General features: G+C 46.4%; 1 protein-coding gene across 11 annotated transcripts in view; it reads left to right on the top strand.

Moving 5' to 3' along the window:
• The window catches only part of DIP2A (disco interacting protein 2 homolog A), a 117,196-nt gene that overhangs the window by 22,474 nt on the left and 68,560 nt on the right, over positions 1 to 26,162 (top strand). For 8 of the 11 annotated variants that reach the window (XR_008998831.1, XR_008998832.1, XM_057505629.1 and 5 more), the window contains exons 2-5: positions 12,746 to 12,817; positions 17,742 to 17,858; positions 21,691 to 21,810; positions 23,128 to 23,346. Coding sequence is in view for 9 of the 11 variants with exons in the window: in XM_057505629.1 (XP_057361612.1) it covers positions 12,746 to 12,817; positions 17,742 to 17,858; positions 21,691 to 21,810; positions 23,128 to 23,346 (528 nt within the window). In the remaining 2 variants the exon portion in view is untranslated. The remainder of the gene's footprint in view (positions 1 to 12,745; positions 12,818 to 17,741; positions 17,859 to 21,690; positions 21,811 to 23,127; positions 23,347 to 26,162) is intronic. The other 3 variants (XM_057505634.1, XM_057505644.1, XM_057505639.1) reach the window with 3 other exon arrangements.

Genomic DNA, 26,162 nt, shown 5'->3' on the forward strand with positions numbered 1-26,162 from the left:
GGCCAGAGTGCCCCTGCATCTTTATTAGGTTACAGCAGGCAGTGAAACAATCATTGGTTGATAATTATTGAATGTACTTTCTCAACAAGTCAACCTACTGCAAACTAGATATGTTTTTTATATTCCTATTGTGTCAAGTCAAGTCATCCGGTTAGTGAGTTTCACAGTGTGTTCCTTGACTGGGTTCGCTGCAGAAAGGATCACAGGAACCGTCTGCAGCTCCTGTTCCGCACTGTTCATAACTCACACCAGATTCCAGGAATTAACACTTTGTTCTTTCTGTTAGGTTGGTTTTGGCTATTAATCAAACTTAAGCAGTATACATATTGTACTTTTCTCTTAGATTAGTTTTGGTTATAAATCAAGCTTAAGCAGAAACTAAACTACAGCAAAGTTAATTGCTGGGGTGTCTACAAACTGGGTTCCTGGGAGACTGGGTAGAGGGCTCTTCATGTGGACGAGGACCTGCCCTACCTGAGTAGCCCCGTGGAGGTCTGCGTGTGGAGCAGAGGAGAGCCCACAGGGCCCACGTGGCTCCCCGGGATAGGCATTGGTTCCGTGGTGGACGTGGCAGGGTCTCTGTCCCCACACTGAGTGGCTGAACAGGGTGAGGCTGGTGGCAGGGAGGGTGTTGGTGTTCAGGATGGCTTTGAGGAATACCTCGCCACTCTGTCCGTAAGTGTTGATTGAATGCTGCACACTTGGGACAGGGACTGTGACATCATGAATCTGCTTATCCTAGTGCCACATCACCTTCCCTTTTAGCTCACTAGGCATCTGTGGCCCAGCCTGACTCCTGACTCCTAATTGTAAAGCTGCTTCTGAAGAATTGACTAGTGATACTGAGCCACAGGCCGCCAGGGTCTCCCTCACGTGACTCAGCACCACAAACTTTCTTCAGGAGCACTTACTGTAAGCTGGTGTTGCAGAGACTCCTGTCTTGTTTGTGTCCCCCGAGGTCACAGGGATCTTGAAGAGAGTGGCCTTGCGTCCTGCTCAGTGTTGGCCGCGGCTGCAGCAGCCCCTCCTCAGCTGGCTGCTGTAGACTGCCCTGATTGCTCCCTCTGGGCACTTGTTGGTAGGGGGAGGAGGGAATGTGCTGTCTCTTGGGCAGCCTCCTTGAGGGAGACCCCCAAACCTCCTGCAGGGTAGACCTTCAGCCAGGGATGGGGGGTGGGGGCCGAGTCATGTGCATGTTTAGCTATCTTCTTGCCTTTGACCTTCAGTCTCACAAAGTGGGGTAAATGTACATCCAGGACTTAGAAGTTTGAAACTAGAGTCAGGCTGGGTGCTGGTCTGCCAGCGTGAAGGGTGTCCTGATGAAGTCCGCACAGAGACACGCTCCTGGGGCAGCAGGTCCCCAGCGCTGATGCCAGGTGCCTGTGTTGGTGGGGCCCCCCGGTGATGTCAGCTGGTGTGCGGTGGCCGTGGCTCTTCTCTTGTCCTTAGTCTAGGGTGGGTTACATCTTTTTAGTTGAGAAGTACTAAAGAGTTATAATTTCTGAAACACATTTTGTTTCGTCTTTTAATGTGTTTCTTTTCCTGATGTGATATACAACACTAATATAAAAATCAATTCCTGCACAGCACTTGGCCACTGAACTATGACATAACTGAAGAAGGGGTAGGAATGGAGTAGGGTGAAGTTAATGGTCAATTACCTTATTCTGCTCTGCCAGTAAGTCTCTTAAAACTAATTCCTACAGTAGTGTTGTCTTTGCAGTGAGCTTGCTTCCAGGTAAGAGTAACACGACCCTGTGGGTCAGTCTCTATACCCTTAAATCATCTGACATCAGTAGTATTGTGCTTGTGTATTAAAAAGACTAGGAAATTACATGCTACTTGGCAAAGGGAAACCTGTGTAGTCTGGCAGACACAAATAGTTCCCTCTGCTGTTCATTGATAAATAGCTGGGAGCAACATGCACAGGCCCTTCCCTTTTTCCCACAGGAAGTGCATGTGCTTGAGAGACCCTGGGCCCCCCGTGGGGCCTCAGACACCCGCGTGCAGGGCTTTCCTTTCGTGCTGGCTTGTGTTACTCGGCTTTAGGGAAGGAGTGGAGTCCTCCTCCTTCAGTCTACACTCATCGGTCACGCTTTAAAGGTACTGTTTTGAAAATAGCAGAGAAAGAACTTTGACTCCTTGTCAAATTCCAGAACCTTTTCTACAGAATCTCTGGTAAAAGACATTTAAATTGAGTGTCCGAACCTTCAAGGGCACACGTGCTTGCTGCAGGCAGGCCAGTGGCTCAGGGGACACGTCCTCCTAAGTTCCCACGAAGCTCCTGGGCTTGTTCCCTTCAGTTGTCTCTGCTGATGAAGGGGGCTAAGGGTTAGCCCTTTTCAGGAACAACGAGGAAACACTAAAATCAGGATTGTTTTTGAGATAAAGTTATGGAAATGAGAGATTCTAGCCTCATTAGATCATCTTGGTGTTATAGACTGAATGGTGTCCCCCCTCAAATTCATATATTGTAGCCCTAACTCCACAGTGTGACTTTATTTAGATATAGGGCTTTAGGAGGTAATAAGGTTAAATGAGATGATAAGGGTGGGGCCCAATCGAATAGGACTGGTGTCCTTACAGAGGAAGAGACTCCAGCACAGAGGGATGGCCAGATGAGAAGGAAGGCTGCCTGCAAGGCCCGGAGCGGCCTCGGGGGGGATCCCAGGCGTCCAGCCTCCTGCCTGTGAGAAAAGAGAGGTCTGTTTTCCAAGCCCCCCAGTCTGTGGTATTTCATCCTGGCAGCCTGACCAGACTGAGACTCCTGGGGTGCTGTCCTGTTGTCCAACAGCATCCAGCAGGCTGAGTGCCAAGAGGCTCATGGCCTGATGGGGGCTGGACGACACGTCGACAGTGGCGGTGCTCTGAACGGTGTACAGGACCCGGTTGGCCCAAGAACGGGGGTGATTATCAGCACTAGGCGATCAGGGCTGACAGAGGAAATGAAGTTTCTTCCAGCTTTGTTTTGAAAGCACTTTTGAGGAGGGTGGAGCAGGAGGGCAGGGAAGAACATGCTAGGCTAAGGAAGATGAGCCGAGGCTGAGTGAGCTGGGGGATTCCAGGTAGTGCTCCCCAGGCACCGGGTGGGAGAGCCGGTCAGGAAAGGCAGGGTCCAGCTCACGGAGGATTGTGCATCCCAGTGAGGAATTTGGACTGATTCTCTGGAGCCTACACCAGTGTTGGACAAACTCAGGGGCCTCCTGCAGGCAGGTGGGTGCTGTGCATGTGTGAGGTGAGGGGGAGTAAGACTGGTCGCTGACGGCTAGGGACTGGCTCTGTTGGGGGAGCGTGTGCATTTTCCTCGTCCTTGTCCCGCCACGCCAAAGAACTGAAGGGCAGAGACACAGCAGGGAAGCAGAGTAAAGGTTTTATTTAAAGTAACTTAAAGAGAGAAGTGCAGCAGGCAACCTCAGTGAGGAGAGGCGCCCGGAAAGGTTGGAGAGAGAAAGTTTAAGATTAAAAGGTTGCATACTTAGTGGGCGACCTCAGAGAGAGGAGCGCCCCGAAAGGTTGGGGCTTCCCCTGTTTAAGGATTCTTCAGGAATGTGACTAAGGGCTGGGGGTGCAGACTTAAGTGGTCTTTGAATACTTAGAATTAATTTAGCACAAGGAAGTTCCTGCCCTGATTTCTCCCTGGGATGCCAGCATCTTGGTCTGGGGGCAGATCACACAGGCCGCCTGCCCAGCCCCCAAGGTGGGCTGAGCTATAGTCTGTTTGCTAAGGAGTAAGTTAAGAATCTTACATTTAACTTCCTGGGTATTAAAATACAATCTTTAAGATGGAATCCTTCCTGCCTTTCACTGTTGTTTACAGCTGGGCCTGCATGCTAAATTAGTTGCCTAGGTTGCAAACTACTTAATTAGGGCCGGAAGGAGAAAAAACAGCATAGAGGTAAAGGTGAAGAAGGTGAGCCGGGCCTGCGTGATTGACACAGTAAAGACATGGGCTGTGCTGAGGGACCTTCCTTCATCTGGGAAATGTTCAGACATTCTGGGCCAAGTTGCCCTTGGCTTTTTGAGCTTTAATTGATTACTTTTGGGTCTTTTTGGTGGACTTTCTGGCCTTTTTCTCTTTCCATCCCACTCATATCTATTTTCCTGCCTAACAGCTCCACAGAACTTTCTGTGGCCAGGGAAATGTTTAATGCTGTCAGTATGGTAGCCACTGACCACATGTGGCTACTGCACACTTGAAAGGTGGTTGCTGGGATTGGGGAGCCAAATAGTCAAGTTAATTTACTTTTAGTTAATTAAAATTTAAATAGCCACATATGGTTAGTGTCTGCTATATTGGAAAATACAGCAAAGTTTATGCTCTACTTAAAGGCATTATATTTAAAAAGAGTAATGCCATCTAACAATGAAGCAAAACTGAAGGAACAAAACAGCAGCAGACTCTCAATCCAAGAAGGGACTAGAGGTTACCAAAAGGGAGGGGTGGGGGAGGGAGGGAGAAGGGGATTGAGGGGTATTATGATTGGCACACATGGTGTGGGGGGGATCCTGGGGAAGACAGTGTAGCACAGAGAAGGCACATACTGACTCTGTGGCATTTTACTGCTGCCGGGGTTCTTGTTTGTGGAGTCGAAGAATGAACTTAGCAAACACCCAAGGTAGGAGAGCCAGGTAGAGGCTTTTATTTAGAGAATACAGTGAGAGGACAGAGCTCCCTGCTCACGCCAGGAGGGGACAAGAGAGCCTGGGGTGGTGCGCTGTCTAGGGGATTTATAGGCAGTTGAGGACTTCTGGAAACTGAAGGCTTAGGGTGTGGACTTGTACCACCTGCCCTGCCCCCAGGGTGGGCTGGGCTGTTGTCTGTTTGCCAGGGCTGTTTACAGTGAAGTCACCGGTTATGCTGAGATGCCCTTGGGGAACACTCAAACGTTCCAGGCCAAGTTGCTTCTGGCCTTTTGACCTTTAACTGATCTCACTGAAGATGTCGTATTCCTAGTCTGGTATCTTTACCCCAGAGAATTAGTGTGACCTTGACTTTGCATAATGCTGAACACAGGGTTTCATTAGAGGCCCTACATTGTTACACTGCTTTGACTGCAAATATTCCGCCCTGCCTTTCTCTGGAGGCCCTCACCCCACTCTGACCACACCCATGGTCCCTGCCTCATTACTACCCTGATGGACAGTGACTGCAATGGGGCATGGGGGCGACACTATAATATGGGTGAAGGTAGTAACCACATTGGTTTTTCATGTGAAACCTTCCTAAGAGTGTGTACATCAATAATACCTTAATAAAAAAAAGTAGTAACATCGAAGTATACTTATTCAGTTGTCTACCCCTCCTCTTGACAGTGGGGCAGAGAGGAAATACTAAAATATGGTATGTGTGTGTGTTCAAGAACCCATGAACTCCTGAAAACAGAGATGACCAAGTTTCAGTTTTTATAAAAGGGCTAAGAGAGTGGTTGTTCTTGGATTTATTTTAAGCGAGTATTTCTTAATAAATGATGGAGACAGCAGTTAAATTTTTAAGGTATTAAGCAGCAATTGAAACACTCCTGTGTGATCTCTTTCTGCTTCTGTGGGTATAATTGTAACATTTCCAGAATACCTCGCCTGGCTTTAGTACATCTGCATATCAGTAGGCATTCAGAGGTGGAAAGAAGTATGGCTTTAGTGCATTTGCATCATTCCTCAGGGGTGAAGAGAAGTTCATTCCATATCAGTGGGTGATTACCTGGGCAAGGAGGGCGTATCTGTACCTGAGAGGTGAGGGGAGGGCTGGTTTCACTGCTGCTGGAGCAGGAGAGAGAGAAACGGCCCCAGACTGACACGGAGAAAGGCCAGGGGAGGGGTGTGGGCGTCTTTGTGGTCAAGGTGGGAGAGGGTTTCACGATGAGAAGCCCTTGTGGGAGTGGAGGGCCATCTAGGTCAGCACTCGGGACCAGTCGTTAAGGGAGGTGCGCTTCTTCCCCAAATCTCACTGAAGTGTAGAAGTTTTGAAATTAAAAAGAAACTCATAGCAGTGTAGATTGTGGAAAGCCAGAAGGTGGATCAGAGCAGTAACCACCAATCTAGGTGGGGAAGGCAGCAGTGAGGCAGCGGAGCAGTGCGCGGATGGTGTGCCCTGTGACTGAGGCGGGCTGAAGAGGGGTGTCACCTGTATTGGTCTTCCAGGGCTGTGTCACTCCCTGGGAAGGGGGTGCACAGGGCAGGCAGCTTCCACCTCAGCCCGAGCACTGGCACTTCTGTGGGAGGTGTGCAGCTGGAAGGCGGTGATGCCGGGGTTCCTGTTCACGAAGCCAAAGAATGAGCTTCACAAACACCCAACGTAGGAGAGCAAGGTACAGGCTTTTATTTAGAGATAAAGTGAGAGGACCGAGAGTCCGGGGTGGTGTGTTGTCTACGGGGTTTTATAGGCAGTTGAGGATTTTTGAGAACATGCAAAAAACCTTAGGAGTGTGGACTTATGAAGTAGTCCCTGAATATTTAGAATTAACTTAACACAAGCAACTTCCTGCTCTGATGATCTCTCCCTGAGATACCAGCATCTTGGTCTGGGGGCATATGAAACAAGGCCACCTGCTCAGCCCCCAAGGTGGGCTGAGGTATTGTTTGCTGAAGAGTAAGTGAAGAATTTCTAACGTCTTAACTTCTTGGGTATTAAAATGCAATCTTATCTTTAAGGTGGACTCCTTCCTGCCTCTTACTGTGTTATGGCAGGACCTGCATGCTAAATTAGTTTGCAAAATCACTTCATCAGATCTGAAGGAGGAAAGACAGCACATAGGCCTGGGCCTTTTAGCACGCTAAGGTGAATCTTACACTTGATTATAAATGATTAACATAATATAAACATGTGCTACTCTTCTTTATCTGGGGTATATTAACTGATCTCGCTGAAGGATACTCTAGAGCTGAACGTTTAACACAGAGTTTTAGCAGGGGGTTTCCTTGCATGTAGTTACATTGGTCCGACTGCAAATACCCTGCCTTGCTTTCTCCGGAGGCCCTCACCCCGCTCTGACTACACCCACGGTCCCTGTCCCAGTGGACAGCCCTGAGGCAGGCTGTTTTCATTGTCCTCCCAGTCAAACACTGGTCTGAGTCTTAGTCATGCGAACCTAGCAGGCATCATACGTCTGTGGGGCTTCACCTCACCAGGTGATGTTGAAAAGCCTTCTTTCATTAAATGTCTTTTTTTAAATGCCTATTGTTTGTTATCTATTTACACATTTATATAACACAGACTTGTCAGCCAAAAGCCATATTTTTATGGAAAAATGTCATTATCCTCTGTGATACTGTTTGTGTGTTCTAAACGCATGTTCAGGGTCTTCAGTTAAATGGAATAATTTAAATAAGCTTGAGGGGACTATAGAAAGTATGGCCAACATTTGCATTGAGCAAAGACCTCTGGTCCTTGGGAAGCACGACCTAGCCGACTGCAGAGTTTAGTTGGAAAGTCATTTAAGGCTTAGAAACTGTTGTGTGTGGATATCTTCTTGTTTAATTTTTTTTTTTGCTAGTCATGAAATATTTCAAGCCTACAGAAAACTTGTGAGAATCATGGCATACATATATACTTGTACACTACCTCCCAGATTTCGAAAAATTAATATTTTGCCACATTAGCTTCAGGTTTTCTTTCAAAGACCCGTTACAGAGAGCGCTGAGACCACACTCACCTTTGACCCCATTGCCCTTCCCCAGCTTCCCTCCTGAACTTTTATGGCATTTCCATATATCCTTAAACAATCTAGAGTGCAGTTTTCCAAGTTTTAAAACTGTGTAAATAGTCTGTTGTATGACTTCTTCTGATGCTTGCTTTTTATCTCAGCATTGTGTTTTTTAAATTATGGAAATGGTCATGTTAATACATGTAGTTCTGGCTCATTCTAACTAACTGCTTTGTGGTGTTTATTGTCTGATATGTTTATACCATGGTGTATGAAATTTTTTCTCTGGAGTATCTATTTTTTAATTAAATTAAAAACTTCTGTTCTGTGAAAGACAGTGTCGAGAAAGAGAAGACCATCCACTTGATGCTGGGGTTCTTGTTTGTGGAGCCAAAGAATGAGCTTCACAAACAGTCAAGGTAGGAGAGCAAGGTACAGGCTTTTATTTAGAGATACAGTGAGAGGACAGAGCTCCCGGCTCACCCCAGGAGGGGACAAGAGAGTCCATAGTGGTGCATTGTCTAGGGGATTTATAGGCAGCTCAGGATTTTTCGAGAACATGAAAAAAACTTAGGGGTGTGGACTTGTTAAGTGGTCTCTGAATATTTAGAATTAACTTAACACAAGCAACTTCTCCTGATGATTTCTCTGAGATACTAGCATCTTGGTCTGGGGGCATATGAAACAAGGCCACCTACTCAGCCCCCAGGGTGGGCTGAGGCATTGTTTGCTAAAGAGTTAGTGAAGAATTTCTAACGTCTTAACTTTTTGGGTATTAAAATGGAATCTTATCTTTAAGGTGGAATCCTTTCCTGCCTTTTACTGTATTGTGTATGCCTGGGCTGACTTGCTAAATTAGTTGCCCAGCGTGCAAAATCACTTCATCAGATCTGAAGGAGGAAAGACAGCACAAAGGCCTGGGCCTTTTAGTATGCTAAAGTGAACTTTACACATGATTAAATGGTTAGCATCATAAAACATGCGCTGCTCTTCTTTATCTGGGGAACATTAACTGATTTCACTTAAGAATGATTCTAGAGCTCAATGTTTAACATAGAGTTTTAGCAGGGGGATTTCCTTGCATGTACTTACATTGCTCTGACTGCCAATATCTCGCCCTGCCTCCTCCGGAGGCCCTCACCCTACTCTGACTACATCCATGGTCCCTGTCTCACACTGACTGGGAGGAAATATTTGCAGAAGTGTCAGTCCAGGGAAAGAAAATTCCAGGACAAAATACCTCTAAAAACCAAAATCAGTCAAAGGGATAAATAAAGTTTAAAACCTGTTTATTTCTCACAACTGCAGTCCCAGTCTGTCTGTCTTCTCAGCTCCAGCAGCAACCACACCGGCCTCCCCCTCACCTTTCAGGTACAGATAAGCCCTCTGTTGCCCAGGTAATCCCCATTGATATGGAGATGAACTCCTCCACCCCTGAGGAAAGATGCAAATGCACTAAAGCCATACTTCTTTCCACCTCTGAACGCCTATTAATATGCAGATATACTAAAGCCAGGCGAGATATTCTGGAAATGCTACAATTTTACCCACAAGAAGACACATCTGATAAAGGACTGCTAGCCACAGTATACAAAGAACTCCTAAAACTCCGCAGTAAGAAAACAACTTCATTAAAAAATGGGCCAAAGACCTTAACAGACAGCTCACCAGAAAAGATGTCAGATGGAAAATTAGCATATTTATAAGGTGCTCCGCATCACATGTCATGAGGGAAATGCCACTTAAAGCAATAAGGAGACACACCACTATTCACCTAGTAGAATACCCAGAATCCAGATCTGACATCCCCAAATGCTGGCATGGATGTGGAGGAACAGGAAGTCTCATCCTTTGTGGGGGCGGCGGGGAGTATGCAAAATGGTACAGCTTTGGAGACAGTTTGGTGGTGGAAACTAATATCCTCTGACCATACAATCCAGCAATCATGCTCTTTGGTTTTTATCCAAAGGAGTTGAAATATGTCCACACAAAAGTGTACAGGAGCTTTGTTCATAATTGCCATGACTTAGAAGCAACCAAGATGGCCTTCAGCAGTTGAATTTGATTAAATAAACTTGTATATCCAGACCGTGGAATATTACCACTAAAAAGAAATTACTTCTCAAGCCAAGAAAGGACGTGGAGGAACCTTAAATGCTAAGTGAAGGAAGTCAGTCTGAAAGGCTACTATATGATTGCAACTATATGACATTCTGAAAAACTGTAGAGACAGGAAAAGATCAAAGATTGCCAGGTGTTAGGGGTAGTGGGGGAGGGACGAACAGGCAGAGCATAGAGGATTTTTACCCTGTGCTATTTTAATGATGGGTGTATGTTGTCATTATACACTTGTAAAAACCTGTGGGATGTATAGCACCAAGAGTGGACTCTGCATAATTATGATATGTCAATGTAATTCATCAGTTGTAACAAATGTCCTGCTCTCGTGGCCGATGTTGGTTACGGGGGAGGCTCTCCCTGCATTGGAGTAGGGGATACATGGGAACTCTCTGTGCCTGCTTAATTTTGTTGTGAACCATTAACTACTCTTAAAAAACAGTCTTAATTTAAAAAGTAATATAAAGCAAAAGATAGAAGAAGAAAAAAAAACCCAAAAGCTGCAACCAACCTTCTGGAACATAGATCTGTAAACCCAGATGGTTTCACTGACAGATTTTGTCAAACATTTAAGAAATAGCACCAGTTTTATATAGTCTCTCCCATGTATGTTTTAACTTTTTATTTTGAACTAGTTTTAGTGTCATAAGGTATAGGAATGGTATGTAAAATTCATTCATTCTCTCACCTCTTATATAACCATAGTACATTATCAAACCAGCTTCCATATATTCTTAATTACAGTTAACATGCTAAAATTTAAAGAGTTCAGACATGTATGAGAGAAAATCTGTCTCACACTCATCCTAAGCTAAATAAATAAATCACTATTAATAGTTTGTTGGACAACCCTCCTGACATTTTCTGCACATGCAGAAATGTACCCACCTACATGCATGTAAGTCTGGTTTTATTTAACTATTTTTACCATAATTAGATCATTCTTTATATACATAGTTTTTCAACCTGTTTTTACTCAATAGGATATCATGAATCGATGTGATACCCACCCCCCACCTCCCAAATACCAGGGTGTTTTTTTAGGACCAACAGTATCTATAGTAATGATGTGTGGCAGCAGAGCTACTTTTTCCTTCTTTTTTTCTGATGGACAAGTAGGTGGCCTCCTGTCATTTGCTATCACATGTGATGGATGCTGCTTGTCCTTGTTCCTGGGACCTCATGGGGTCGAGTGCTTCTGAGAGTAGAGTTTTAGGAACTGAGTCAGGAACTTGGGGCATTATTCAGGATTTTGCATTTGTGACCCTAAGTGACTTTGGTCTGCGGCCAGGTCAGCCTGAGCCACATATCATACGTCTACCTTGGGGGCCAGTGAGGACGGCCGCTCTTGCACAGGCCACTGAGAGCACGTCCCGGAGAAGGGACCCAAGTCTTCCCAGAGGCCCCTGGGTGCCTGAGCGCTTGGCCAGGAGCATCAGCACCCTCTGAGCTTCCTTCCAGCCTTCAGGTCACGGTCACCCCGTTCTGTGCAACAGATGGGGTGACCCGGTGAGGGTCTGTGAGTGCGCAGGAAGTGGGTGACAGAGGAGGGAGCCCACCTCCCCGCAGCATCCAGCAGTGCTTTCAGTGTGCTCTTTGGGGTGGGATGGGTTGGTGTCAGAAACGGTGCTTAGTGAAAAAATAGGCAGAGGAGTGAGACTGATAACACAGTGCCCTCAGGTAAGGTGAAAATACATGGACACAAAGCATTAGGTGTTTCACAGAACATACTCAGATTAAAAGACACTAAATATAATACAGCAGTTTGCTGTGGGGTGGTGGGCCAATGAGGTGGGAACCAAGGAATAAATAAAGCAAAGGACAGATGAGATATGCAAGGTGAACCAGAGAGCTCTGCAGGGAAGTCTGGGCCTGTGCCCCCTGACCTCGGGTCTGTCTGTGGGATGCCATGCCGACGCTTTCCCTGCGGCTTCCAGCCAGGCTTTAGATGTCAGACAGTCAGAGGTGTTGGTCTTTTGACCCCAGTCCTGCAGCCAAGAGTTTACCTAAAGGAAATACTTGGTGAAGCCCTAGGTAAGTGGCATTTTCTGATGCCTGGTGGTTTGACCACTTGGCTTGTTTGGTGGTCGCCAGGAGTGAGAGAAGGAGGGCTTGTAAAGCATTAATGAAAAGCTTCCTGTCGAAGACAGTTCACCCGAGGAACGTGACAGATCCATTATGAGTGCTCCAAGTTCTGTCCAGGAAACCAAATAGTGTGTTGAGGCTGCGTGTCTCATGAAGACATGCTTCCTGTTGTGTTCTAGGTGGTTTAATTGGTTTTTAGGCTATTTTTCTTTATGATAATTTATCAGAATGGTAGCCTTTTTTCCCAGCATCCTTGCCCAGGGACACCCTGGCCTGCAAGGGCTCATTTCCTCATTCAGGATTCGGTCTCGGGGATGGCCTTGGAGTCTGCATTCTTCTTAAATTAGAGTTCTTACTTAAATTTTTTATTTTATTTTTTTAGAGTCTGTATATCTGACTGGCTCCTAGGGAATGCTGATCACAATTTTTAAAAATTGAACAATTTATGTACAGTAAAATTCATCTTTTCTGGTATGCAGTTCTGTAAGTTTTTGACAAGTGCACCTAGTTGTGGCATAACCACCACAATCAGGACATAGGTCGGCTTCACCACCCCCAGAGTTCCCTTGTCCTCCTTCATAGTGGGACCTCCCCTCACTCCCACCCCTTGGCGACCGTTATCTGCCCTCAGTTCTGTAATTTTATCTTTTTCAGACATGGCGTGATTCTGTATGTAGACTTTGCCTTAGCAGTATACACATAAGATCCATTGCAATTGTCTTGTCGATAGTTTGTTCCTTTTTACAGCTGAATAGGATTCCACGTTACGGATGCATCATAGTATGTCCATCCATTCGCAGAGAAGGACATTAGTGCTTCCATGTTCTTCATTATGAATTAACTTTAAGTTAAAAAACGTTGAAACTTTAGGAGAAATATAATTCTCTTTTTTGTTGTTTTAGGTGACATCACTCAAAAAGGATATGAAAAGAAGAGGGCAAAGCTGCTTGCATGTCACATGCCGCTCACTCAAGGTAAAGTCTGCACACCGAGTTTCTGATAGCAGTTACACTGTCTCATAAAATGACTAAACACTGAGTGTGGAGTTTAACAGTGGTATGTTTCATATTTTATTAAGAAGGACAGGCAAACACTGTGTCTAATAAATGACTAAAATTCTGATGCATGGATTATGATTTACAGCTCTGGCTTGGTATAGATCTCATTCCCCAATAGGATTTATTTTATGATTATTCAACATGACTATTTTTTATGATTATGGTAGGGGACAATTCCTTACCTAGGTCTAGAACAAATATCATAAAGATGTCAGCTTTTCCCACCTTAGATTGATGTAGAGTTGGCACATTCATCATTCCAATAGATTTTTTGTGTGTGGAATTTAAGAAGCTAATTCTCAAATTTACATACAAGTAAGTTTAAAGGGCCAAGGGATTTGGAGTATGCTCAAAAAAGAACAGGTGGGGGCATTTGCCCTAAAAAGATGTGGTGAAGGGTTAATATCAAGCTCTTACCATTTGGACGGCATGGCTCAGGACAAGGACAGGCAGCGAGCTGAGCAGAGCAGACACGGCCAGGCCCTGCTGGGCTCAGTGTGCAGGCCTGGCTTCTGCTCAATGCAGCACTGCAGGTCACCATGCTGCGCAGGTCCTCATCTATAGGTAAGACCCGACTTTGGACACAGAAACCAGATCCACGTTTATTAAAGGCCTAACGGGAAAGGCAAAAAGCATACCACCTTTAGAAGATCACAGAGCGAAACTGTTACGTTTCAAGTCATAGAAGATCCAGGATACTAACCACTACCATGTATGGCTATTGAGCACTTGAAATATAGCTGATATGATTGAAAGACTGAATTTTTTATTTAAGTTTAATTAATTTAAACTTGAAAGCCAGCAAGTCCTCCACCATGATTAAACAAGCACACATGGCCATTCTCTCCTTCCCTCCATTCCTGGTATATGATTGGTCAGGCACCCGCCAGTCACCAGGGACCTGCTCATGGGGTAAATGGGGGTGGGGTGGGGAGGGGGTTGGGAAGGGGGAGCAGTGCCAAGTGTGGGGGGTGGAGAGTGCCCGGAGGCTGGAGAGAGAGGACTTGGGAGCGCCTGTGAGAGACACCGAGCTGTGAGAAATAAAAATCCCCTTCCCCAACCTCTCACACTTATCCTTTGGTCTTTCCAGACTCTCAGGGAACGTGTCCCGGGCAGGAACCCCCCCCCCTCCTGGAGCCATGGCTGCCCCACTCCAGTCTCTGGTCGCAGGCCTCAGGCTTTCCCTGTGCTCTGACCAGCCAACTAGATGGAAGGTTCCCACTTCTTCCCCCTTGAGTTCAAAGAATTTGCTAGAAGGCTTGCAGAACTGAGGAAAACACTTAACTGTTCAGCAGTTTAATAAAGGATCCCATAAAGGGTACGAGTTAACAGCCAGGTGGAGAGATGCACAGGGTAAGGTCCCAGATAAAGGAGCTTCTCTCCTTGTGGGGCCTGCGGCCTGGCCCAGCGGGTGGCGTTTCGGAGAGTTCCTGTCCCCCAAGCGTGGAAGCTCTCTCTCCTGGACAGGGAAGCAGGATGCGAAAGGGGCAAATGCTCTTCTTGGGTTCTGTGAGGGCTTCATTGCCGTCACGACTGACTGAATCGTGGGCGATTCAACCCCAGCCCCTCTGCCCTTCCCCTCCCAGGTTTGGGGGCTGGGGGCTGAGAGCTCCCACCCTCTGATCACAGGGTTGGTCCCCCTGGTAACCGGCCCTGCCCCTGGGTGGGTCCAAAAGTCTGTCCTTCACATAACAAGACATGCATTTCAGCTCTATGACTCTGAAGGATTCAGGAGCCTTGGGTGGAGACCACATAAGTCTGAGAAATGTATTTTAGTCATCTGAATGATCGAATGGTCACTACACGGTAACTTCTTAACTGGTGTAGTTATTGTACTCATTTTTTCTGTGTGGTAATTCTTAAATTGAACACATGCTTTATACATGTTGGTGTGATGATGTTTTATAAAAAATCAACACAAATATTGAGGAGGCTCTTTATATACTGACATTCATCAATCAAAACAAAAACAAACTGAATAAAATTGGAATTGAAGAAAACTATTAAGACATTTTAAAACCATTTGCCAAATACCCGCAGCAGCCGCCATGACATGGCATCTACTTCCGAGCCGGCAGGGTGGGTACTCATGCAACAGGACATCCAGGGGGTGTCAGGACACACAGAGACGACTTTATTTTATGCTGTGAAGACCCAGGTGGCTGCTAATGTAACTGCTGGAATTAGTAGGAGTGTTGGGTTTGGTAGAAGGCAACACCAAAGAATCAATAGCTTTTCTCTGGCAATATTTCTGTTAATGAAAAACATACATCATAATGGCAATCATCTGTCAGATTCTTGTTACTACATTTAGCAAGAAAGCCACAGAACCTATATTAGGCTCATAAAACCTATTTGAAAGAAATAACCTGAGACCCTAATATATGAAGAAACATACCAGTTTCCTAAACGGAAAAACTTAATACTGTGAAACTGGCAGTTTCCCAAGTTAATGTGTGAACGTACTATAGTCCAGTTTGAATGACAGTGCTGATTTTTCCCCTAAAGCTGGGATTGGAAATAATAACCCATTTAAAGGAGAAAGTTCCCAAGAGCAGTGAATACAGTCTTGAAAAAGAGCCCTGGTGAGAGAGGAGTGGCTGCGAGTAGCCCAGCTGGCTGTGCACCCTCCTCCTGCGGCAGACGGATGCTGGTGTGGGTGGAAGGTTGGCCAGCCAAGGGGGGCGCTGGAGGGGATTCGGGAGAAGGGGGCAGCAGGGTTGTTCAGTAACGGGCGCCATCCCTTTGGGGGCAACAGGTTGGGACCCTCTTCCTTTCTTCCCTCAGTGAACATCAACTTCGGATTAAAGCTCTAAATATGATTGTAGTTATAAAATACTATAATTCAGGAAAATATTTCAATATCTTGGAGCAGGAGTTCTAAGATAAGAAGCCTGGAGATCAGAAAGGAAAGACCAGCAGTTAAGATTGGTGCCCTGGAGTGAAAAGAGCCCGGCGTGACCGAGCCGCCCTGGCCAGGCCCCAGCCCTGGACGCCGCACTGTCCACCGCAGGGTCCCCGGCGGGGCTCAGGGGGCTTATTAGCTGGGCTAAATGAGTTAGAATTCAAAAATGAAGAAACACGGTTGAACAATGAACATTAGATTATGTTCAGCCCAACTAGTGGTTAGGGAAATGCAAATGAAAGTGAACCATTTTTCTGTTATTTGGAAGATTCTAAAACTTTTTATAACACCCAGTGCTGACAAGGATGTGGGGAAATGGCACTTTCATACATTGCTTGTGGGAGTGCAAATTGCTGTGACCTTTCTGGAAAGTTACCTCTTGATATCTTGTTAAAAATAAAAAATATACCTACTCTTTCATCCAGTAATTTCACATTGGGTTTTTTTTGTATCTTTCTTGAATAAATGAATCTATCTCAAAGAATAACAGCACCCATATTTTGGAATATAAGTGTAAGGACGTCCATATGCATATATATCACTTTGCGACATGCCTGCGTAACCCATGATGCATAAGACTGGATTCTCCACATTATGAAATGTGAAGCTGTTTTATCAAGAAACAAGAAACAAAAAGCCACTAGCAGTAAAGGTCAGCACTGCTGTGTATGTGTGTATGCACATGTATGTGTGTGTGTGCATAACTGCTCAAATTGTGAAGAACTAAACATTGATTTCCAGAGGAGAGTGTCCCCAGTCTCTGCTGCCACAAAACTCCCTACCTGGAACGTGGTACCTGGTTCTACTCACCTCACAGGGGTGCAGCTGGGCCAGGCTCAGGGCAGCTTCTCCCTGTCCACAGGGCCAGAGCTGCCCCGTGAGGGCTCCTCATTTGCAGCTGGGGTGCAGGCCCCTGCCTCCTGTCCCCTGTCCTCACGTGTCCTCCTGGTGTGTGGGCACAGCCAGCCAGCACTGTGGGAGCTGTGTCGCCTCACAGCCAACCTCAGAGGCCACAGTGTCGCTTCTACACGCCGTCTGTCTGTCGGTGGTGCTGGCCCACCTGGGTTTCGGCTGCCTCTCTTCAGGGAGCTGTCATGGCTGGAGAAGCCAGTGCGGCCGGATCCCTGCTGGTCTTGTTGATACATTGTGAAACAGAGGCTAAAATTAAATATTATTTTCATGCAATCACAGTGGAAGGCTTTGCTTTGTGTTGTTCTCAAATGTCAGCAAATAGGACTCAAACCACAACAGGGATTCTGTTTACTGAGGGTGCACACTTGTGTCATGTTCATTTCTTCACCACCATGTGTCCTGAGGGCCTGTGTGGTTGGGGCCATGGATGCGAGCTGGGGGTGTGGAGGGCTGTCCATGTGCTGGGTTTGGAGAGAGCAAGCCCATGTCTGAGCTGAGGCTCTGCATGTTGGTCCCTGTATCATCTGCACCTCCGCTCCCCAGCCTTCCGTTTTGCTGCCTGGGTCTGAGGTCGACAGATGACATCCCTTGGAATTGCTTGGTGGACTGTTTCTCTCTGAGCTTGCTGACACCATGGACCGGGCGGGGAAAGGTGACCCTGGCCATGTCAGATTCAGGAAACATTTATGATGCTGATAGGCTTTCAAAAAACTCCCTGGAGAGCCTGCCCTGAGCGAGTGCAGTGCTGTCGGGCCTCAGGGACCCATCCTGTGGTCGCTGGGCTGCAAGGCAGGGCTGGGTGTGTGGGGAGAGAGCTGGAAGTGGACATTCATGGCTCTGTCCCAAGCTCCGGATTCGGGGGTCTTCTGGGCCGCGAGGGCCACTGTGGGTCTCGCACTCAGATCGTCATCTCTGGTGCCATGTGTGCTGTATAGCAGCGTATGAGAAGTGTGTATGCACGGACTTCTCCGTAGCTGAAAACAAATTTTTTACATGAGATTTTCCTGTAAAATTGTGTTGCAGTAGAGCCCACCTTCCAAGCAGAGGCTAGGACCCCGGGGCCCTCACAGACCTCAGCCGCAGCACCCAAACTGCAGAAGCTCCGGCCCACCACCTCCCGGGATGAGCGCTTCCGGTCAGGTAGGGCCCGGAGAGGGGCAGGCCTCAGCTGTGGACTGAGTCCTTCGGGTATTTTTCCTATGCTAGAAATGTCTGCTGAAGCAATTCCTCTCACTTGAACGATGATTTTCTACACCGTCATAACTGCAGTATGCTCTGACAAGACTGTGGTGTAAGTGCTGTCTTCTTAGGGGAGCTTATAAAGACCCAGAGGACTGTTCCCCCATTGGGATAATTTCTTTAGGGGTCTTTGTCCATTTTCCTGCCAGGAGCTTTGGGATAGGAATTACTAGTCTTTGTACATGATGAGCAGTTTTAGTACTATAGGTGTTGCAGTATTTTTTTTTCCTTCTAATTTTGGGGATTTCCTTCTAACTAAATTTCTGCCACTTTAATGCTTTTATGAGCGCTTGTTTGCCTCTGATGTGTTACTTGAATTGTCAGAATGCCCATTGGAAAAAAATCATGGTTTTGATTACAAGTTATGTATCAATAACTTCTGAGCAGTCTATTCTACCTGTTTAATGTTTTTCACCATTGTGTGGTTGTAAACTTCTTTTATATTTAAGCTCTTTTGGTAAGCCCCTTTAAAAAGAAAAACTTTCAACAGAGATATAGAAATGGCCAATTTGTTTTAAGAAAATCTAAAAAGAATGTTAAAATTTTGTAAGTTCTGCCAGCATGGGAATGTGATGAAGTGATAGAGAAATTTTTGATCAGATAATTTCTTACTAATAAGAATTTAAAAGAACTTTGTCACACTGATGATAGTTTCTTTTTTGATTGTATAAATATACATGTAACATAAAAACATTATACCAAGTTTCAGGACAAAAGTAAAAATCACCTAACGCTCTGAATGCTGAGACCGCCAGCATCAGCATGTCACGGAGCACCATCCCCTCAGCCCCGGAAGCAGACCCAGGCGCCTGCATGTCTGGCGGCTGCTCTCGCCCCAGTCCATTTCCATGTAGCAGTGTTAATGAACTGCTTTCTGCCCTTGTTATTCTAGTTCTAATTCTTTATTTGTTAAATACAAGACCTTTATCATAAATGTGATTTACTAATAGTTTCTCCCAGGCTTTGCTTGTCTTTGTATTCTCTAGAAGTGGCTTTTGAAAAGCACAAGTTCTTAATTTTAATGAAGTCTAACTTAACCATTTTTTAAAAAAATGGATAGTGCTTTTCTTTTATGTCTAAGAAGTCATTGCCTAACGCAAGGTCACAAATTCTCACCTGTGTTGTCTTCCAAGCATCTTATAGATCTGGGGTTTATGTTTAGGTCTATGAGCCATGTTTCATTTAATTTCAGTATGAATTCAAGGACTGGCTCAAGGCTTATTTTGTGCATGTGGACACCTGGCTGTCCTCCACCGTTTACTGAAAATGTGTTACCTTTGCCCCTCTGTCTGACAGCAGCTGCATGGCTATGATTCCCTTTCTGGTCTCCCTTCTGTCCTGTTGATGCATTTGTCTATATGGCAAAACCATGCTGTCAGTGATGATAGCTTAATAGTGATTGTTGAAACCTGTAGTGTTATCCTCTAAGTTTGTGGCTTACCGTTATTCCTTTGTCTGTAAGGCATCTTTTCTCCTGCCGCACTTCCATGATTTGTCTCCCTGTCACTGGTTTGAGTGATTTGTGATATGCCCTGTGTGGGCTGTGTCCTGTGCTTGGGGTCTGTGCAGCTTCCTGCATCTATTGGTCTATCCCGCCTTGCTGATGCCGCCTTGATGTTTGCTTTAGGATGGTCTGTTCTGTTCTTAAGGTTTTGTTTGTTCCTAAGAGAGCAGTGAAGTTTAAAGAGTGTGCTCACACCATTGCCCTGTCTGTCTGGGGCTTCAGATTTGACATTCTCACAGGCGCCTCCTTCCATGAGTGTTTGCAGTTGTATGTCTGGAAGTATTTTTATTAGACTCTCATGTTTAAGTGATACTGGCTGGATATGGAATTCTGGGTTAAACACTTTTTCATTTAACACTGTTGCCATCCTGCACCCGGTGGTCACTATAATGTCAGCGTATTTCTTCATGCTTCAGGATGACTGTTTCCCTTTGGAACCCTTTAGAACTGTCTTGTTGTCTCTGATGTTTATACATTTTGTTTTATTATGCCTAGGTGTGAGTTTTTCTTCTTTCCTGATTAGTATCCCATGCACCATTTCTTACAAGATTTTTAAATATTTTAAAAGCATTCTGTTGGAGAATAATTTTAACATGTACCGAAGTGGACTTCACCGCGTGATGACCCCTGGCTCGTCGTCCGGCTCCTGCCATCTACCTCCCCTCCAACCTTGTCCCCCAACCGTGTGATTTTGAAACAAATCTCAGAGATCATGTTATTTCATTTAGATGTCATAATATTCTTGGTCTGTGTATCTGCACAGAATGTATGTATTTCTAAAAGATAATACCGCTAACACTAATTCCTTAACACCAAATACCCAAATGTTCCTATGGCTTTTTAAGACCAGTGTATGTGGACCTGGGATACAGATAAGATCTGCATGTCACCAATGGCTGGTGTACTTGCAGTGGCCCCCTCCTGTCTTTGGAAGGCCCTGGGCCCGTGCTGTGAGTCCGATGGCTCCTCTGCGGGGTAGCCCTGAGCAACTCAGCGCCGGGAGCTCCCGAGGGTCAACTCAGAACCCTCGCTGTTTATCAGAGCCCTTTGGAGATGGTGCTGGGCCCTCCGTCTGGACCTGGAGCAGGCCGACTCTCTCCTCTTGGAAGCTGGCCGTCAGTGACACCCAGTCCATTGGTTCATCAGTGCTCCAAAGTGGTGATTCTGCCACCCCTCCTCATTCAAGGCTGGAATACTTCTACACAGAGAAATTTCTTGCTTACTATACAGGAGAGCCTGGATAAATACTCAGTCCTTTCCATTTATTTACCCCTTTTCCAAATAATGGGTTGGGTCACTGGAGTCCTCCAATTCCACCAATTAATTTGCTTCCTCTTTTTCTTCCTGTCTGTTCTTTTGCCTTTTTTTTTGTATCGTGTTTGATATTCAGTCCATTCTAGCACTTACCCTTGTTGATATTCAAACCATCCCATCGTTAACCACTGGGAGCACGTCAGGCTATTTGCACCGTTTTCCCCTGTCCTTGTTGGCTGTTATAAGATGTTCCAGGTGTATGTGTGCTTTTCCTGGTTGCCCCAGAATCTCCCATATCTCAGGGTCCCTTAGTGAGACGGCACTTTAAGACCACAGTCTGGGAGCACCCATGTGCACTGCTAGTGGGCTGGAAGTCGTTTCTAGTCATCTTCAGGGGACAGAGTAAGATGACTTAAAGACAATGAGCATGTGGGTTCCTACTGACACTTCCTGTTCACCTGCAGGGCTGTAGAACCTGTACCTCACTTCTTGTATGTCCTCTCCGTACGAGTGTCTCGGTTCCCAGGGAGAGTTGTGTCATACTGTCACGCATGGGCATGGTGGTGACAGTGCCCTCCCTGCCTCCAGCAGCGTGACCACAGGGAAAAGCTGAGGGCCACGCGATTCTCTTTGCCCTTAGTAGGCACGTCTAGAGGGACAGGTTAAACAGGCATCTGGGATGGTTTTTACCAACAACTGGACACACATTTAGGCTCATCTGTCTCACTTTCAATCTTCAGGATTTCTTATTTTAGTTTTGATTTATAGCTATGAAAATATTTACATGGTTGCAAAGTCAAATCTACAAACAAAGGAATGTTAGAAGAAGTCTAGGACCTATGTGTGGACCCACTGCAGGTGGGGCTTTTGTTCCCTTTATGCTCAATGAAGACAAACCAAAACATGAGACTTAATTTTGCTATTTCAGTACCAATCTTGTGGAGAGTATTTTTACTGCTGTCATTTTCTGTGTAGATGTCCACACTGAAGCGGTGCAAGCAGCTTTGGCCAAATACAAGGAAAGGAGGATGCCTATGCCTTCCAAAAGACGCTCTGTCCTCGTGCACCCCTCCGCAGACACCTGCACCCCCCCAGGTACGACGAGCAGTGCCATCGGTTCCCATCGAGTCAGAATAGCTTTCTGGCTGTAGTGGAGATTAAACATGTTTGTGCACATGCAGTCTTTTGTGCCTAAGAGTCTGTGGTCTGCTCGGTGTGGCTTTATCAGTGGACACTTGCTTTCCACAGAACTGTTCGTGTAGATTTTAACTTTTTTACTCAGATACTCTTTATGTCTTTTAACAAAGAGAAGAATCTTAAAATAAAAGCCCCCTGAATTAAAATTTTTAAAATTATTCTCATCTTATTAACTATTATCTACTGTTACTACCAGGCCTTAAATGGGAGGATGTAAGGCTGTTCGGAGGGTTCTTTGATATATGTTTTTGTTGTTTTGATATTACCATTAACAATGAAAACCTTTACACGGAGTCTTTCTTCAGCAGTGTGTTGGAAGCGTCTTATCAAACCATGGTAAGGAACTGGCAGTGTTTACTGACTGTGTGTCTGCGCTGGTCTGCTCTGCCTGTTCTGGTATTTAAGTCATGAAACTGGCGGCATTTTTGTGTTGATGACATAGCAAAAACCAAACACAAGATTCATAAGACAGTTGAGTGGTTTTGGTAACACTTCCTTGCTAAAGAAAAATAAAGTTTATGTTGTTGAAAAAAATCTCAGAAATGGCTGCCAGGTTATTGTTTTTAGTAAATGTAACAATAGATACCACACAGTTTTTAAAGAACTTTATTAGTAATTGTGAAACTCCTAATGAAGTGCACAGTCATGCTAGCTTGATAGAACCTGACGCAGTTACCATGACTGGCTGAGGCAGTTGTCTTAGGGAAGGAATTCTTTCTCAGAGCTCATTCCTGCTGCCCCTAGGCGGACGCAGGTGAGCAGGAAGGCCTGGAGGTGAGTCTGGCTGCAGCCTCCACGGCCACCGAGCTGCCTCAGCCCCGCCTGAGGGATGTCAGCTGTGTGTGAAGGTGGTGTGGGATCGGAACACGTTCGCACAACACTCAACACTTGGGGCTCCTTTGATATTTGGGGCCCCACCCAGGACTGTGCTAAAGACCTCGAGGAATCAGGCTGTCTTCCCTGCCAGTGTGTGGTGCCCCAGGACTGAGTCCTTGGGGGAAACTGAGGCTGTGGAACCAGTTTCCCAAGTGGGGCCCCTTAGATCTTACAGTCGGTCACGTGCAGGCCCCTCTAGGCTGAGGGCTGGCAAGAGCTCTAGGCCACCTCTGGGCACAGGGGTGCAGGCACACAGGGAGGCCCGGTGCCAGTGTGGGGACTCCGCCCTCCTCTTGACACCCCCCCACCTCATGCCTGTCGTCATTATTTTAACCACAGACACATCGTCTGCCTCAGAAGATGAGGGCCCTTCATGGCGGCCAGGGCAACCCACCTCCACTCCTCTCCAGAGCCACTGCAGCGTCGAGCCCCGGCTCGGCCGGGTCCTTCAGGCCTCATCCTCCTCCTCCTCTGCCTCGTCTCACCCGGATGGGAGACCTGCCGCTGCTCCCTGGGCGGCCACCGCACTCACGGGCCCCACGGCTGATGCCCACATAGGTCAGTAGGAGCCGCGCGGCCCCTCCCGGACGCGGGCACCACTCTGGGCACGCGCCCCTCAGACCCACCTCTCTTTCTCATCTGGAACATGTCTTTCTAGTAGCAAAAGGAGTTCCTGATGCTTCTGTGGTATGGCGACCCAGACCTGTGGCACGTTTGCCCCCCGCGGACCCTGGTGTTTCTTGACATGTGTCCTGCTCCGAGTGGCAGGCCGGTACCGGTGGCAGCTGCAGGCTGGGTGGCCAGTCCGACGTGACCACTACCCTTGGCCTGCTGCCTCCATACCGTCCCATCTCTGCTCTTGCCTGTGTGTGCAGCAGTGGCCCCAAGGAGGGGACCGGAGCCACGCTCTGGCCTTTTTTTCTTCCACATCCAGGTCACGCCCCTCAACCTGAGGCGGGGTGTCAGTCAAGGCTAAATCATAATGATGTGTTGATCTTTTCCGAATCACCGAAACCAGTAAGAAACTTTAATGTTGGGAAGGAAAGAGCTACAAACCTTTCCACGCTTGAAATAATATTTTTAAAACAAAAATAGCACGGCACATGAGGCCTACATGCACTCACACTCACACCTGAGAAAGTGTGTGCTGGAGGGCACAGTCTGCACGGCTGAAGGCTCCTCTTACCCCTTTACTCTAGATGTGGGGGGAAGACATGAAGCCAGGTGACTGTGACCTGCCTGAGGTCACACCACTGGCTGAGCACAGCAGGCAGGGCTGGAACACCGTCTCCTTGTCTCCTGTTCAGTTTCTCTGCTGTTGGCTGCTGTTCTGCTGAAACTGAAGCTGCGACCCGCCCTGCACTTACGACAGGCTGGCGTTCTCGGTGGGGTCCCCGTGGGCTGAACGCCCCCAGGCAGGCGTGGCTCAGTACTGGGCTGCTTTCGCATGGGGTCTGGTCACTTGGCTGGACCGGGCGTGAACCGGGGTCCAGCGTGCTCTGTGGACGTGCTGCTGCCCCTTGTCGTTGATTTGTTGTGTCAGTACTAGAAGCCTGCGCATTTCTGTGGAGCCTGTGTCCATGCGACCACCGGGAAAGCAGAGATGCTGGGGGTCAGGCAGCATGTTTTATGAGGAGAGACCTCTTTGGAAAACAGCCTGCCCAGGTTCTTCTGGTAGCTTTCCTGGTGTCCTGTGGACAGCTTGAAAAATAGTTTTTATACTGATACATTTGCTGTTTGTGATGGTGAGTTGACCTGCTGGAAATATACAGATATCTCCAGTGTGAGAAAGAGGAGTTTGTGAATGTCTGTCACCTTATTTTTGCTTCCTGAAGCTCTGTTCTGGTTGCAATGGCATAGGAAGGTATAGTTTGAGCATGTTATTAGCCATTGCCAACCAGCTATAAACGCTGCTTCCTAGTGGGTTAATAATACACGTATATTTAGTGTGGAAAATTGGCTCGAGTTCAAAACTTTTAACCAGACAGCCCTCGACTTCCCAGTGGTTGTGGGGTCTTGTAACAAAGCACCTAACTGTGGATGTGTTTGAGTCAGGTGTGTGCATTCTCTGAAGGCCCCAAGCTCTACAGGTCTCTGAGGGGACGTGTTGCCGCGGGACGGCAGACGCCCGGCTCTGCAGGTGTGGCTGCAGCCCCCTCTTCTCCCAGCAGCTTGCTTGGCCTCATACACACACCGTGTGGTTGATTCTGGTAAATACTAAAAGTCTTCATGTGGACTCTAATACCTTACTGTGTATTACAGCTTTCAGATGCTAAATAATTGCTGGGTAGAATTGGCTCAGATTTCTAAATCTGAACACACTTAGTTTCCCTCTCCTTATAACAATCATCCTTTTAGTTTCTGACTTCAGAGAATTCTTCAGTTTGGACTAAGGAAAGAAGACTGTATTAGGTAAAAAATTTGAGGAAGAATATATTAGGCAAAGGCAATTTTTAAAAAATACCATTTTCTATCTTGGATTAAGGAAATCAAACACATAAGACATTTGGATACAAATCTAAATATCTGTATTTAAAAGCAGTTTTAGTTGAAGTAGTTCATTTTTATTTTGGTGTAGTTTATGCAGCAGTTTAAAAACTACTTTGTAGTGAAGATTACCACTCATGCCTTCTTTCTTGAGCACCTTTAAAGTCGCTTCCTCTTTTTGCTGGATTTGGAAGGAGGGAAGAGCTGCATGGTGGGTATCCCTTAACTTTCTGGCTTCAGCAACACCAAGCTGTGCCGAGGGCTGTGAAAACTCTGCCATTCAATTTAGATTTTTCTGAATGGTGTTTTCTGCTGCATAAATAGTGAGGTCGTGGTTTGCTCCCATATACTCTCATCTTTCCACATACTTGAAAAAAATATAGTTTTCATTCTGCCTAGGTTATGAAGTGATAGGTATATGATTGTAATTTAAAAATGTAAAGTATTGGTCCCCCATGGCGGCGGGAGTGCTGGTTAGATTGAGCAGCCTTACAGACCTCCGCCAGCACAGACGGACACCGATTCTCATGAGTGGGCAGGCGTTTGTGCAGCCAGTCGCAGTGGGACACGATTTCTAAGAGTCCTATAGAGAGGTGCATTTCCTCAGGGAGACCCAGTTGTCATGAGAAGGCTGTGGCAGCCTATAGGCAGCCTGTATTCCAGACAGAAAAATGTGCCATAGAGAGAAAATTAAATACAAAAATGCACACTTAAACCATGGAAGAATGACCTGGAACATTTTCTGTACCCTGGACTGCCGTCTAAGTGCCGAGACATGCTGAGCAGGCAACACTGCAAAGAGGTCTTGTGTCTTTGTAGCATCCAACGTACTCTTTGGGGGAGTGGGGGGTAGCTTATAGAAGCCTGGCTATTGTTTTTCATAATAT

This window comes from Manis pentadactyla, chromosome 1, assembly GCF_030020395.1.
Source record: "Manis pentadactyla isolate mManPen7 chromosome 1, mManPen7.hap1, whole genome shotgun sequence".
Taxonomy (NCBI): Eukaryota; Metazoa; Chordata; class Mammalia; order Pholidota; family Manidae; genus Manis; species Manis pentadactyla.